General features: G+C 42.8%; 1 protein-coding gene across 7 annotated transcripts in view; it reads right to left on the bottom strand.

Moving 5' to 3' along the window:
• Positions 1–15,116, bottom strand: part of ptprnb (protein tyrosine phosphatase receptor type Nb) — a 39,927-nt gene extending 24,811 nt beyond the window's left edge. For 2 of the 7 annotated variants that reach the window (XM_084922680.1, XM_084922681.1), the window contains exon 1: positions 14,821–15,116. In XM_084922680.1, the coding sequence (XP_084778806.1) occupies positions 14,821–14,916 (96 nt within the window). In that variant the 5' untranslated portion in view covers positions 14,917–15,116. The remainder of the gene's footprint in view (positions 1–14,820) is intronic. The other 5 variants (XM_084922679.1, XM_084922684.1, XM_084922683.1 and 2 more) reach the window with 5 other exon arrangements.
• Between the last annotated feature and the right edge of the window lie 411 nt (positions 15,117–15,527).

Genomic DNA, 15,527 nt, shown 5'->3' with positions numbered 1-15,527 from the left:
CTACAGATAACAGCATCAAATAACATCAATCTTTTCTGGTGTTGTTGAACTACTTATTTTCTTTTTTTGTGCTTCAAGCTTCTGGTGTTTCCTGGTGGGGGTGTTTTTGCATCTAGCAGAGAAGACGACTGCCCACTGTGGTATTTCTGTTTTTGCTACGACTTGAGGCCAATGCCGGAGGAAACACAAAAAATACCATCTATAAGGAGGATGTCAGTATCACACAGCAGGAAAGCGACAATGAAACTGTGCAAAAGGACCCTTTAGGTAAATATCAGTGTTATTTTGCTATTTTCTTAAATCCCAAGGCTTTTCTTCTGTTTCACCTTTAATCTATAAAAAGTCCGCCTGAGTATTGACTACATGACGACACAAACAAGCCACCTCTGCTGCAGATATCACAGAGGGAATCTCCATTAAAGCAGAAATCTGACACAGGGCTAAACATAGAGCGGAGAGATCTCCATCCGTCCATCCATCTGTTCGCCACCCCTCTGACCAAACTCCACACTGATGACTAATCTCTGCTTTGTCCTTTCTCCACCACCCACACATCCATCCATCCATTCATCCATCCATAACCTCCTTTCGACTGTTTCATGAAGATTTCAGTCACTCAATCAGCGCCTCTGAAATGCGACGTTGCTGGCTAATTAGAAGGAATTTCAGTGTAATTAAGTCTGTAATGAGCAGAGTGATGGATGCACTGTGAAAAATCTCCACCCTGACCAGTTTGTTTAGGTTCATGTGAGGCTCTCGAAGCAGATCAGAATTAAATTTAGTAAAAAACAACAACAATAACAACAACAACAAAAATCAAATCAGCTTAAAATGAGAGAAGAATAAGAAATCCACACAGAGGAGAAACCAGAACAAGAGAATAAATTAAACTATGAATTAATCATCCAGAATGGGTGGCTGATTGCCATCATTGATATGGAAGTATTAAAAAGATAAATAAATGAACTTTCAAAGTAAGTCAAACTTTTTAAAAGAGGGGATGTTTTTTAGCTTTCGTGCATCAGAAAATCCTTTTTATTTTTTTTTTACAAATGATTTGTTGATGCTTATTACACAACATTATTTTTGCTTGTTGAGGTTTTGTTTCAAATACACAGGTAATACTATTCTTTTTTAAAAAGACATGCTCTATTATCATTAGCTGAATACACAGACAATGAGTTAACCATAAAATACTCCTACCAAACTGAAAATTTGTAGTACTACAAAGTCTGGATTGACTTTGCTGGTGAATTGCTGGTAACGCTCTAGAAGCTAAGTAGCCAGCAGGTTAATAATTACAGTGAAGGTTAGAGACACTCAACACGGCACTAAAACTTCTTGGTTACGGCAAAAATCTTAATCACCATTGCCTTAGTCAATACTACATACAATCTTAAAACGTGTTTTTACAGTAGATTTTCTTGTGTCTTACTGTGCTCTGGAAAAGTCTTGAGCCACCCCTCATTTATTTGTTAGGAAAACAGGAAATAGGTACTGCATTTTATTGAAACATGTGCAAACATACATGGGAATACAGTATATAAGAGTTCTTTCTCCCCACTGTCGCCAACTGTTTCTCGTATGGTCTTATTCATATTGAATAAGTATAATATTGAATAATATTGATTGAATATTGAATTCAATATTGAATATTGAATAATAATGAATATTGAATAATATTCATAATGAATAAGACCATATTCATATGGTCTTATTCATTCATATGGTCTTATCCGTTGCTCGTATGGGATCGTCTGATTGTTGGGGTTTTGTCTGTGTTATTGTAGGTTCTTTACACCAAAGTACAAAGCATTTTGAGATGACTCTTGCTGTGAGCTGGTACTGTTTAAATAAAACTAAAGTGAGGTGAAATATCCATGAAATTATGTTATGTCATGTGTGCCTAAAACGTTATGTGTGGAGAAGGCCGACATGAAGACAAACTTGAACAAAAAACAAGCCTTTTATTGGGCAGAAATTAAAGGCCAAAAGGAAAGCATAAATAGAAATACTGGAATAAATAAGATAAAAATGATAAATCCAAATAAACAAGAGGAGCTTCAACAATTATCTTGATAAGAGTAAAAAGAAAGGCAGGATGGTCTATACAGCATAGACTGAAAAACAGGAGGGAAATGAGACAAAATGAAAGTAATTCCTCTCAGGTGATGGTGGGTAGCCCCAGAGGTAAACCTAATAGAAAACAAGCAAGAAAACAGCCATTCATAGTAAAACAGGCAACAAACAAAAGACAGCTAACACTACAGACAGCACAAATCCTGATGGGTAGAGCCACAGCACTATTTGTGTTTTTCCTGCAATGAATAGTATTCAGCTGACTCTTCTGATACAGTGATCGCTGTTTTTACACAGGTGACTTTAGAAAAATGTCTTACTTGTGTTTCTGTTTATAGAAACAGGCACTAGGTAATATCTCACCTCCATCTATTTTATTCTGCTCGCTCACGGCCAATCTGTTTCTTTTTTATTAGAAGCAGAAATTTCTTAGTTCTCTGTTTCATCTCGATCACTTTCTAGGTCGCTCTGAGGCTCAGCCATCGCTCTCTCCCTTTCACTGACGCATCATCTCTGTGGACTTCATCAGTGGCACAATAAACCAAAGAGGGAAAAAAAGATCGATCGATTCTTTTATTTTTCATCTCCTTTTTTATTTGTACTACTGCTGCTTCATATGGCTTAAAAAACTTGTGCTCCTTGTAGGTTAAGCAGTGAGAGTTGAGCCCCACCCATGGGCCGTTCAGCAGCATCTCCTGCCTGGAATCAGAAGGGTGGAGCCAAATGCGGGACACCAAAACCTCACCAGCTTAATTACAAATGCAAACCAAATTGAAAGCACTGCACAAAACAGACAGATGCATAAGGTGATATAACAGAAGGCTAAACTAGAGTCAAGTGTGGAAAAACTGCAGGACACTTATTTGGAAAACAGGTGGATGAACAATCTTTGATGGCAAGCATAGCAACTAGTGACATAGCAACTTGTAAAAAGCTTCATGGCCAAGTAAGGCTTGTTCCCTCTTCATTCCATGACAAACTGAGGAAATACAATACCTGGATTAGTAGGTCACTGGAATTCTATAAATGATGCCCAAAAAGCAGGAAGGAAGTAAGTAAATTTATTTAATAGCACCCTTTAAGATATCCCAAGGTGTTTTGGATCAAAATAAAATTAACAACAACAACAACAAAAAAAATAAATGTGGAATGAAATTTTACCCAAACACTATTTTAAAAAGATGGGACTTCAGCTGCTTATTGAGTTCACAGAGCTCACAGATCGTAGACTGGAGGGCAGAGGGTTTGAGAGAGTGGGGGCCACAAAATACAAAGGCTCTGTCACCTTCTTCAGCTTTTAGGTAAGATCTGGGAATGGTAAATAACCGCTGATCAGAAGATGCTGGTGACATATCGTTGCAAAAGTTTACTAATATATATTTCCCCAGGCACATAACACCAGAAATTTGAGTTTAATTCTAAATTTGATGGGGAGCCAGCACAGTGAGATCAGCAGAGATGTGACATGGGAACATTTGATCTGATGAGGAACCAAAGCTAGAGACACTCCGAGGAGGTTTGGTGAGTTCCAGTGGTCAAGGACGAGCATGAAAAACAATCTCCATCTCAGATTTGGATATAATGGGATGTCAAAATGTATCCCTGGTGGATGGGTTAAAATAAAAGAGGGTGAACTCAGACTTCTAAGGACTTGGGTGGACCAGGCTTGCAATAAAGATCTCTATTTTATTCTCGTTAAACTGACATCCAAGATTTTATAAAATTCAAACAATTCAGTACAATTAAAACTTGATTAACACACTGAGGTTTAAAAAGTGATATAAAACAGAATATCATCAGCACAACAGTGATAAGAAATATCTGTAAATGATCTTGAAAGCTGACGTGAAGGAAGTAAATACAGTAAAAGAAAAAAAAAGGAAGACACGCACAAAGAGGTGTTCAAAGGGGTGCACCCGAACCTGCCTGACAGGTGAGATTTTATGGATTAGCTAGAACCCAGGAAACGTGGAGGCTTTCCAATTTTCCTCTCACATCACCCAAATATGCTGGTTATAAAGCATTTTTAAAAATTTTGATCCCTGCCCCAGCTGTAACTCAGCTAAGGCCTGCAAAAGCTGCTTTTTTACAGATTTAAGAAAAAGAAGCTCCGTGTCTCATTTACAGACAGAAAGCACTCATAGATTTTAAGGAGATTTTCTGCAGCTGAACTGATTTAGAAGCTGTGCCCCTGGAAAGCGTTTTAACCCACGGAGTCATAGAAACAGACTCTGCCATACGCTCTCCTGCATGATTCAGTTTCAGCAGAAAAGCCTGTCACACTCACAGTAGCACGTTTCTCCAGGGAAACTCCTCGTTTCTCTGGCAAACTTCTCCCCTCAGCTCACATTAATTAAACAGAGTACATGCTGTGTAAAGTCGCCGTCTGGCTTTCTACCGTACATCACATAGTATCTCTCCTCCAAGGCCACATACAGCTCCAGCTCCATCTTGGCATCTGTACAGGAGCGCAGCCATCAGAACCAAAGCCCCTTTCTGATCAGCTAGATTTCCAAAGAACACACTAGAAACCACACTGCTATCTGTGGTTTCCCATGGTGGGTGAGGACGAAATGCATTCATGTGAGTTTTGATCTATTCCACAAGAAATCATTTGCTCTCACATCTGGAAGCAACTCAAGAAAACAAACAACCATAGAAAACAACATCAAAACAACCCAGTTCAAATAATGATGGTTGGGGAAAACAGTATCACAGTGTCACAGTATGATGGCAGAAAACTGCACTGTAGATGAGCATCTCAGCAAACCATTCAACGCTGATTAACCACCAGCTGAATGTTTTTTCTCAATGTCTCATCTTCGTTTGAGAAAAAAGGTCCAAAATGTTAGAAAGGTGACGTTAATTTCTGTTGGACATAAAATGATCTTTATCGATTCAAGCAAAATAAAACAAAGCATTCACACCTGTGAACAAGACATCTGACAAAGAATTTACCCCTCTGAGCTCTGAGGCCTATTTCTTCATTTCTGACTGACTGACACTGAACTACACCTAAAGTTTATAAAGGTGATTATAATCAGGAGACCTGTGAGGAAGATTAACTCTAACAGATGATTTTCTATAAACTGGTTCTTATATAGTGCCTTTTTACTCCACTGAGCACTCAAAGCACTCACTTGCCTCATTAGCCCATTCATACAAGCACTTTTTTCTATGCGCAAATGCTTCTTATCCAACATTCACACACCAATGGATGCATCGGAGAGCAACTTGGGGTTAGTATCTTGCCCAAGGATATTAATTGGAAAGTTGTCAGTAACATGATTGGGTATAAAAAGAGCATCTTAGAGAGGCAGAGTTTCTCAGAAGTAAAGATAGGCAGAGGTTCACCAATCTGCAAAAAAACCCAAAACAAACAAAACAAAAACAAAAATCTTGGAGCAGGAAATTTTGGAGCAGTTTGCACATCTGGAAAGGCACCATCAATGCTGAAAGGTATAACATATGTTCCCGTCCAGTCAATGTCTTTTTTAGAGAAGGCCTTACATATCTCACCAAGACAATGCTTAGCAACCTTCTACAGGGTGGGCCATTTATATGGATACACCGTAATAACATGGGAATGGTTGGTGATATTAAAGTCCTGTTTGTGGCACATTAGTATATGTGAGGGGGCAAACTCCTCAAGATGGGTGGTGACCATGGTGGCCATTTAGAAGTCGGCCATCTTGGATACAACTTTTGTTTTTTCAATAGGAAGAGGGCCATGTGACACATCAAACTTATTGGTAATGTCACAAGAAAAACAATGGTGTGCTTGGTTTCAAGGTAGCTTTATTCTTTCGTGAGTTATTTACAAGTTTCTGACCACTTATAAAATGTGTTCAATGTGCTGCCCATTGTGTTGGATTGTCAATGCAACCCTCTTCTTCCACTCTTCACACACTGATAGCAACACCGCAGGAGAAATGCCAGCACAGGCATCCAGTATCCGTAGTTTCAGGTGCTGCACATCTCGTATCTTCACAATAGACAATTGCCTTCAGATGACCCCAAAGATAAAAGTCTAAGGGGGTCAGATCGGGAGACCTTGGGGGCCATTCAACTGGCCCACGACGACCAATCCCCTTTCCAGGAAACTGTTCATCTAGGAAGGCTCTGACCTGGCACCCATAATGTGGTGGTGCACCATCTTGCTGGAAAAACTCGGGGAACGTGCCAGCTTCAGTGCATAAAGAGGGAAACACATCATCGTGTAGCAATTTCAAATATCCAGTGGCCTTGAGGTTTCCATTGATGAAGAATGGACCCACTATCGTTGTACCCCATATACCACACCAAACCATCACTTTTGTTGTTCCAACAGTCTTGGAGGGATCCATCCAGTGTGGGTTAGTGTCAGACCAATAGCGGTGGTTTTATTTGTTAACTTCACCATTCACATAAAAGTTTGCCTCATCACTGAACAAAATCTTCTGCGTGAACTGAGGGTCCTGTTCCAATTTTTGTTTTGCCCATTCTGCAAATTCTGTGCGCCGATCTGGGTCATCCTCGTTGAGATGCTGCAGTAGCTGGAGTTTGTAAGGGTGCCATTTGTGATTAACTAATATCCGCCGAAGGGATGTTCGACTAATGCCACTCTCCAGTGACATGCGGCGAGTTCTACGCTGTGGGCTCTTGCTGAATGAAGCTAGGACAGCCACTGATGTTTCTTCATTAGTGACAGTTTTCTTGCGTCCGCATTTTGGCAAATCCAACACTGAACCAGTTTCACAAAACTTAGCAAGCAGTTTGCTAACTGTAGCATGGGAGATGGGTGGTCTCGTAGGGTATCTTGCATTGAAATCTGCCGCAATGACCTGGTTACTGCGTTCACCAGATATCAAAACAATTTCGATCCGCTCCTCATGTGTTAACCTCTTCAACATGTCAATGGCTGTGAACAAAGAGAAACTTGTAAATAACTCATGGTTGGGGAATGAGGAGCTGGCCCCAACCACTCTGCTGTTACCGGTCTCCTCTACACTCTCCGCTCCTGCCTCCAAGAGAAAGCGGCATACACGCCGCCAGCATTTCACCCCTCAGCCGGATTCCAGAGCCTCTGAACCGCCGGTTGTGGTGAGTGAGAAAGACTCTCTCTGTTCACTTTCTGAGCCTAGAGGCCAGCAGGCGCGCCAGAAGCCCGTGCGCCCACTGGTTCTGCCCTGTGTGTTCCAGGGGCCCCTGTGCCTACTGGTCCTGTGACTGCACCTGCTGGAGGGCCCGAGGAGCCCGTCCAGCCTCATGCCTCGTCAGATGGGGGGCCCGAGGAGCCCATCCAGCCACCAGCAGCTTCATCCTCGCCTGGTCCAGCTTCAGCTTCATCTGCCTCGCCTGGTCCAGCTTCACCCTCGCCTGCAGCTGCAGCGTCACCCGCAGCTGCAGCGTCACCCGCAGCTGCAGCGTCACCCGCAGCTGCAGCAGCCTCCCGCAGCTGCAGCAGCCTCGTCATCCGCTTCGCCAGCAGCAGCAGCTTCATCGGCTTCGCCTGCAGCAGCAGCTTCATCCGCTTCGCCTGCAGCAGCAGCTTCATCCACGCCGCCTGCAGCAGCAGCTTCTTCAGCTTCGCCTGGCCCTGCAGTTGTTGCACCGCCGACCAAGGTACGTCCAGTACCTCAGCATTGCTGGCCACTTTCTGGGCCACCAGCCGGACGTCATCACCGTCGTGGGAGACCTCCGGATTGGCTTCGTCTGCGTCGTTGCCGTCCGCACGGTCAGCCCCCAGAACTGTTTGCCCGTTGCCGTCCGCACGGTCGGCCCCCAGAACTGTTTGCTTGGCCGTCGTTGCCGTCCGCACGGTCGGCCCCCAGAACTGTTTGCTTGCCCGTCGCCGCCGCTGCCTTTCGCACGGTCGGCCTCCGGAACTAACTGTTTTGGCCTCCGGGTCAGCCCCCTGAACTGTTTGTTGGGTTTGTTTTTCTTGACCATCGGGGGTTTTGGTTTGTTTTTGGACTCTGTCCCTCCTTCCTGGCCCCCCACCGCCCGCCCTGGTTGGGTTGTTTTCTGTTTGGTGACGTTTCTTCTTTTTGTTGTTGTCGTGTTGGGGGGGGGGGGGGGGGGTACTGTCACGGTTCTGGGTCAGTTTGACCCAGTATTTTGAGTTATGTTTTGGTGTGTTTTTTCATTATGGATTGTTTTCTTATTCTCTTGTAGCGCTTGTATTGATGATGATGATTAGAGTTTCATGTTTCTGTTTATCCGTGTTTAAGGAATTGTGGTCCCATGTATTGTTTGAGAGCCATGTGTTATATTCTGCCTCTCAGTCTGCGTCTTTCTTTAGTGGTTTATTGTTTCCTGTTTTATTTTGAAGGATTGTGTCTTATGTTAGTGTGTCCGGCTTCGCTCCCCTGTCTCGTTAGCCCTAATCTCTCCCAGCTGTGTCTCCCTCCTGTTTTCCATTCCCTTGATTACTGCCGTGTGTATATAAGCCCTGTGTTTCCTTTGTTCTCTGTCGTGTCGTTAACGTCTGTTCATCCTCATACCACCCTGTGTGTTCTGTTTCCCTGCCTGCTAGTTTATTTGCGTTCCAGGCTAGTTAGCTCTTTGTTCAGTCTGCAATCCCAAATAAAGCCGAGGGTTTTGAGTTCACCTGTGCCTCCGTGAGTCCTGCTCTTGGGTCCACCTTTCCTGCCTGCCTTCACACAGCCATTCAGAATTGATCTTAAAATTTTACTCACTTAAATTGGACTTAAATCTCAGCTTCAGCTTAAAGACTTTGACTTTTACTAAATTATGCTATAAATACTATAAGCATACTATAAATTTAACCATCCCTGGAGGTGTAAGGTGAGAACATGTCTCATCGTGGAGGGCATCGCAGTAATAATACTAATTTCAAAGCAGCAGTAATTAGAAAAATCAACACAAAAATGCGGCTTCATATGAAAGGCTGTGGATCTACTGAACTCCAGCCTCTCATCACCATCGTCATCATCAGAGTGTCCATACTTTGCTTTTATCGTCCATTAGCTGGCTGTCAGACTGGATGAATTCAGTGTCGTTTTCATAATGGAGCTTCTGGCATTTGTGGCCGCTGCGGTGTGAGTGTGAACTCGTCCTCTGCTCTGCAGGCTGACGGGGTGGGATATTTAAGGTGGAATGAGTCAGCCTGGATGAAGCAGAGCAAACCTGAAGGCTGCTGCTGACCGGCAGCAGTGGAAGCCAGGTTGAGACCCTTCTCGGCTCCGTCGACCTGTGAACTTTTACACCGGCTCGCACTGATCACTCTGACTGGAGCTCGCGGCGCCGCATTTTAAAGGAAAGATTTACTTACAGTTTGAATAAAATCCAGTGAAAACAAGCAGAAAAATGCCTCCTTCTTACAAGCAGGGTGTGTGAAACAAAATCTGGCTCATATAGTTGGAAGCAAAATTATTCAACCCCTACTGCATATTAGCTTTATTGGTATAAATTACAATAATTGAGCTGTTTGTATGAATCCAATTACCTAAGAGTGGTTTAAATGTTTTTATTAAACCAATATTAAAAGGGTGTTTTTTCCCAAATTGAACATGATACTTTTACTGAATACTGCAGCCACAAAACTGCTTCAACCGAATTGACAAGTGTTATTAATCCTTTGCTGAGCTTCAACCTGCTCCAAACATGCTGGGTTGCCAGAACATCTATTGGCAGTGTTCCCTAGGAATTTCAGACCATTCCTCATTGGAAAAGGCTTCCAGTTCTGTCACATCCTTCTTCAAATCCAAACCAGAGATTTTCTATGCAAGATGTAAGTCATGCCTCCACAGTAGACACAATATTCCAGGGCTTCATCTGCAACCAGGTCTTGATGGATTTCGAGGTAAGCTTGGGGTAAATCGACACTCGAGCTTGAGCTCTGATGGTGTGATGTTTTCTTCCAGAAGCTCATGTTGGGTGCTACATGACAGGAGCAAAGTGGCACTGAGCCAGCACCATGCTTCACTGCAGAGGGAAAGCTCTTCATTCTTCCTCTTTCCGATATACTGCAGAGACACACAAAGCTATTGCAACACTTCACTGGCTTATCCAGATGGTTCAGTTCAATTCAGTTTTATTCATGTAGCACCAAATCACAACAGCAGTCACCTCAGCACACTTTATATTGTAAGTTAAAGACCCTATAATATTAGAGTGAAAACCCCAACAATCAGATGACATTCTATGAGCAAGCACTTGACGAGACTGGGAAGAAAAAACTACCTTTTAACAGGAAGACATAGAGATCTTCAGCATGTAGTGAGCACCTTACTGTATGAACTGAAACCTGCTGCCACAGAATCCAATTGAATGTTTTTTTGTAGTAACGTGGAGGTTTTGGTGATCTGCCAGTGATAACTTCCTCTCTCTGCCTAATTTGGGTGGTGCAGCCACAGTAACTCTGACTTTAAGTCTGCAAACTATAATTCCAGCAGTATCTCTGAAAACATTCAGTGTCTTTGCTATTTTATTTCTGCTCTTGTTTGTGCAATGCACAGTTTTCTTCTAACTGTTTGAACCTCTTGTCTGTCAAATGCATATAGAAGTACATTTAATACCATCCATCCATCCATCCTCTGCTGCTTATTCAGATCTGGATCATGGGGCTAACTGTGTAAACAGAGATGCCACTCCCAAGCTACCTCCTACAGCTGTTCTGGGGGGACACTGAAGCTTTATAATTAGGTGTAAATAATTAAAACCTTTACCACATGTGACTCTGCAGGAGTATATTTATGATTATCTGGTACGTTTTCATTACAAGAATACCCTTTTTTGTTACAGTTACGAAGCTACAGAGCTAAAATAACTGCCATTGTTTACTTTTTAAAATTACTAACAAAATGGAAGTAGAGTGAAAAATCTATCATCATGTTTATTTTCATACAGAGTACCTTTGTAATAATGTTGAAGTCCAGGCTCTCGGGAGGCCAATCCATGACTGATAGAGTTCCACTGTGTGTTTTTCTATCCAGGGATGATTTTACTGCACTGGCAGTGTGTTTGGGATCATTGTCAGGCTGAAAGATGAAGCTGTTGACAATCAGATGCTTTCCAGACGATGGATCAAAATGTCAAATCTCAAACTTGGATTCATCACCCCATCAGACTTGTTTCCACTGATTTTCAGTCCAGTTCTTGTGTAATTTTCATACCTCAGCCTTTTCTTCCTGTTTCCCTTCCATAAGAAAGCTTCCTGACACTCGCCCTTCCACTGAGACCATTTCTGATGATGCTTCAGTGAACAGTTATGTTTTCTAAGGACACATTGCTCACCATGCTGATATATGCCAGGTTTTCAGCTAATAGCTCTTTGGGAATCACATTGTCGGTGCAAAAATACCATCTTATGTCAAACTAGGAAATGGGAACAAATTACTTTTTTGTGACAGGCTGCTAGTAACAAAGAGTCTAAAGATACAATTTAAATGGTCTGTTATGTGTAGACACAACATTGGTTCATCCCTTGAGTTAAGAAGGTGCCAGTTAATACATGCATGCTATAACATACACATTACGTTTTCTTTTCTAACTGAAGAAAGAGTCACTAACAACGATATTGAAATTTACATTTAAATCATAGCTCATTGCATCCCTGCACAGCACCACTCATCGTTGTCTACAAACTTTTTAGAAAAATCTATAAAACCACAACATAAATCCATCAACTCAACAGATCCCTTCAGGAACATCACACAGCATTTAGGATCTCTGCAGGGGTATGTGTCATGAGTCAAACTGCATGATGTCCTTTTCCTGGATTATGAGAAGATAAATAAGCCTGCGGACGGTGAGATGAGAAAGGTTTAACATTCTGCACTGCTCTCTGCCCGCGGTGCTCAAACACTGCGTCGTGTTTAGTGCATCAAACAAACGGCAAGCTGTTGTAATTACAGCAAGCAGACGGAGCTGACGGAGGGGTTGGTTATGAGTCATAACTGTCAGAATGAGCTGCTTTTAAAGCTGCTTTATGTACAGATTTTATTTACGGTTCAGCATCTACCTGACCCAAATACTCCAGCACTAGTTTTGAAAATGTTTGAATGAAGCTTTCGGTTGTTATTCGTTTGTGATCAGACACAAAGAGGCCTGAGCTCAGGAACCCCAAAATGCTCCTACAAGAGCACATTTCAAGGACATGTTTTTGTTTGGAGCCAATTTATGGACATCTGTCTATCTTTTAGGGGTGTCCATCATTTCTCTGGTCCTATTGAGTTTCCCAGTTGTCGACATCAGTGACGACAGATATGACAATGATTAAGTCAGAGACAACACGAAAAGCGGGCACTGGAGTGGAGGCGGGCTGCAAGGCGATTTGCAGTGACTGCACACAGGGTAAAGCAGCTTAATTGGCAGGTTTTTGAGTGGTTCTTAAATGAGAAGCACAGGAAGCAAGATTGGAACTTTGCATCATCCATCCCAACCTATTCAAAGTTGGATCGTGGTGGCAGCAGGCTAAGCTGCTATTCCAGGCATTTTTGTTTTCAGCAACACCTTCCACTTCCTCCTAAGGGGTCTTGGGGTATTCTCAGACAAGGTGAGATATACAATCTCCTCATCGAGGTCTGAGCTGTGCCTGGAAAACCTCCAAAAGGAGGCTCCCAAGAGGCATTATAAATAAATCCCAGAACCACCTACACTGACTGATTCTGACACAAGTAGCAAAGTAGCAGCCTGAGCTGTTCACCCTGCCTCATAAGGGAAAACCCGGTGAGCCTATGGAGGGAGCTCATTTCAGCCACAATCATTTGTATCCATAGTCACCACTCAGAGCTCGTGACCATTGGTTATGGTAGGAGCGCAGATTGACCAGTAAATCTAAAAACACCGATGAAGCCCTAATCTACCTGTCAACCTCCACCCGTCCATCACTAATGAATATGGCACATACCATTAGCAGCAGAAATGGGTGCTGTCTTACACTCACAAATATAAAATATTACCACGCAAACTACAATAAATAAACACTCGGTTGATGTTACCCTCCCGTAACTGATAGAAGACGCTCGTGTCCAAACATTAGCACCACGCCACCTAACATTAGGTTTTTTGCTAATTCCCAGATAGACACTGCTGTGTCATGAACATGTTACTCAACCAAACAGTTTTACTTACCTATACTAACCCTGGTATCCACGACACACTTCATCAATATTTAATTTAATAGTTATTTTATACTTTTACTGAAACTTTCCAGGAAAAATGCTACCTGGGCTACTTTTGCACTTATATTTAATTAGGCTGTGCCTGTGGGTATAATGCTGCTGGCACCTTGTTTCATTAGATTTATATTTCAAATTAGGAAGTGTATCATCTATTTATTTATTTATTCCTGCCTTGTCCCCTCTCCTGCTGTAACAATGGGAATTTCTGAACTCTGGGACTAATAAAGGCTATCTCATCTTATCTTATCTGCTTCAGTAGCTCATTAGAAAAGAAGGATGGAAAATATGTAATTATCACACATTTTCTTGAAATGTTGTTATATAATTTTGAGGCCACATATCGCTGCTCCTTCTACCATGACTACTTACTCGTGATGTCCACACAGGTTTGTTTCCATGTCCACAAACTGAATATAATCCCTGCCTTAAGCTCAGTCAGTAAAACTCTGGCTAAACAGAAAGCAGTAAAGAAAAATAGGATCTGCAGGCTCGCTTTGATGGTTTCCTGTACGTTTATGCACATTACTGACTTCATAATGTCTGATCTTAAGTCCCTAAATGCTTTTAAAGACATTTTCTTCATGAAGCACATCTTTATAGACCACGGTGCAAACAGCCCGAGCACCTGCAGGTGCTGCAGTCTGGATATGAATGTTTCTAACTGCTGCTTTATTAGATTCATGCTCAGCTTAATGAAACAGGCAGCAAACGTCTTGTCCATTTGGCTCTTTTTAAACTGCTCTGTTAGCAGACTGTGTGAACTCCTGCTGTTGCTATTTTTCACACTGTGGCAGTCACTCTACTTTACATTTACAAGTCAGATGTTTGGCGTGGCCAAAACAAATTTCCACATAAAGACAATGAAGGGTGTTTTGATCTGGCTTTTAGCTCCTGTGGATTCTCATGGATCTTGCTGTGACCTCAGAGGCCCCTGCATGAAAATAACTCCCTGTCAGTTTCTACATCATCATCATGTTGGCTCCTTGTGGAGGCAAATTAACTGTGAACCAAAACAAACCAACCCAGCCCTCGCCCCTCCCTCTGTCTCTCCTGCTGCTGCTGCTGTTTTGGCTCTGTTTGTTTGTGATCAACAAAATGATTCATCTGAGCGCTCAGACACATCCGAGCCGACCCCTGGTCACAGCTTTTGCGTCACTCACGCAATTTAGCACCGAGGTAAACACCTCAGAGGCGGACAAACGGAAATGCAAGAACAGGCACTTCATGTGTTATTTCTATTCACTTTCTGCACTTTTTTTATGCAGGAGTGTCAAAGCCGAGCAAAACTCGCTAAATCCAGATTATGTTCAACCGTATTTGAAAAACATCCAGTAGAGACAACGAGCAACTTTCACAAACCCCGCTGTGAATTTGAGTAAACGCCGATGAAAATAGGTTTTACACTCTTTAAAATATTTTGCAAAGAAAGTGAAACGTGAGCACAAAGTGCAGCGAGGCGGCTCAGTGCTGCGGTCACTAACAGCGGGGAGCTCCTCTTCGGGGAAATCGTGATTTACGCACCGCGCGTCGCAGGGTGGACAGATCCACTTTATTAAGAGGGAAGTGCATCTGTCTCCATCACATCGCATCAGATCCACGTCCACTCTCTTACCGTGTCGGGCGGCCGAGCACAGCCGGCAAGAGGCGGTGAGGAGGAGGAGGCACAGAGCTGCCCAGAGCCGCGGTGACCGCATGGTACATCCAACATCCATCGGAGCGAGGAGGGGAGAGCCGCCGCCGCCGCGCTTCTACCAGCTCTCCATGTCAGAGGAGAAGCTGCTGCTGGAGGAGGGATGGAGAGGAAGTGTGAGGCTGAGACACAGAGACGCAGAGAGAAAGAGAGAGAGAGAGCGAGGAGGGATGGGTGGATAATCCGAGCCACAGGAGGCGCTAAACTGTAAAAACTAAAGGAAACATCATTAAAAGCGTCATTAAATCCAGAGTTTAAGAAGAAACAGCAGACGTAAAACTGCAAGAGGTGTCCGTAATATTTAGAAAATGTGCAAATTAGATGCATAATAAAAAAATACAGGACGACTTAGTGGGGCTAACGTCATCATCTCTGACACTCTGTTTTTCAAACACACGCAAGTGTTTGCCATAGCCTGTATATAAAAGATGGACGTGGCCACCGTGACATCAAACGTGGCTGTTTTGAACTCAATTTTTAAGCTTTAATTATGTTTTCAGCCCTGTTTTTTTGTTGTCTTTTTTTAATGTCACCATAAGTGACCATATTTGGATAAGCAGGTGCAGTGCTACGTTATTAGCTAATGCTTGAAAGCTTGGTTAGCAAGGTGCCCACTCCACATCACATCT

This window comes from Perissodus microlepis, chromosome 23, assembly GCF_051167445.1.
Source record: "Perissodus microlepis isolate ML-2025 ecotype Zambia chromosome 23, ASM5116744v1, whole genome shotgun sequence".
Lineage (NCBI taxonomy): Eukaryota > Metazoa > Chordata > Actinopteri > Cichliformes > Cichlidae > Perissodus > Perissodus microlepis.
This window is presented reverse-complemented; position numbering and strand designations above follow the sequence as displayed.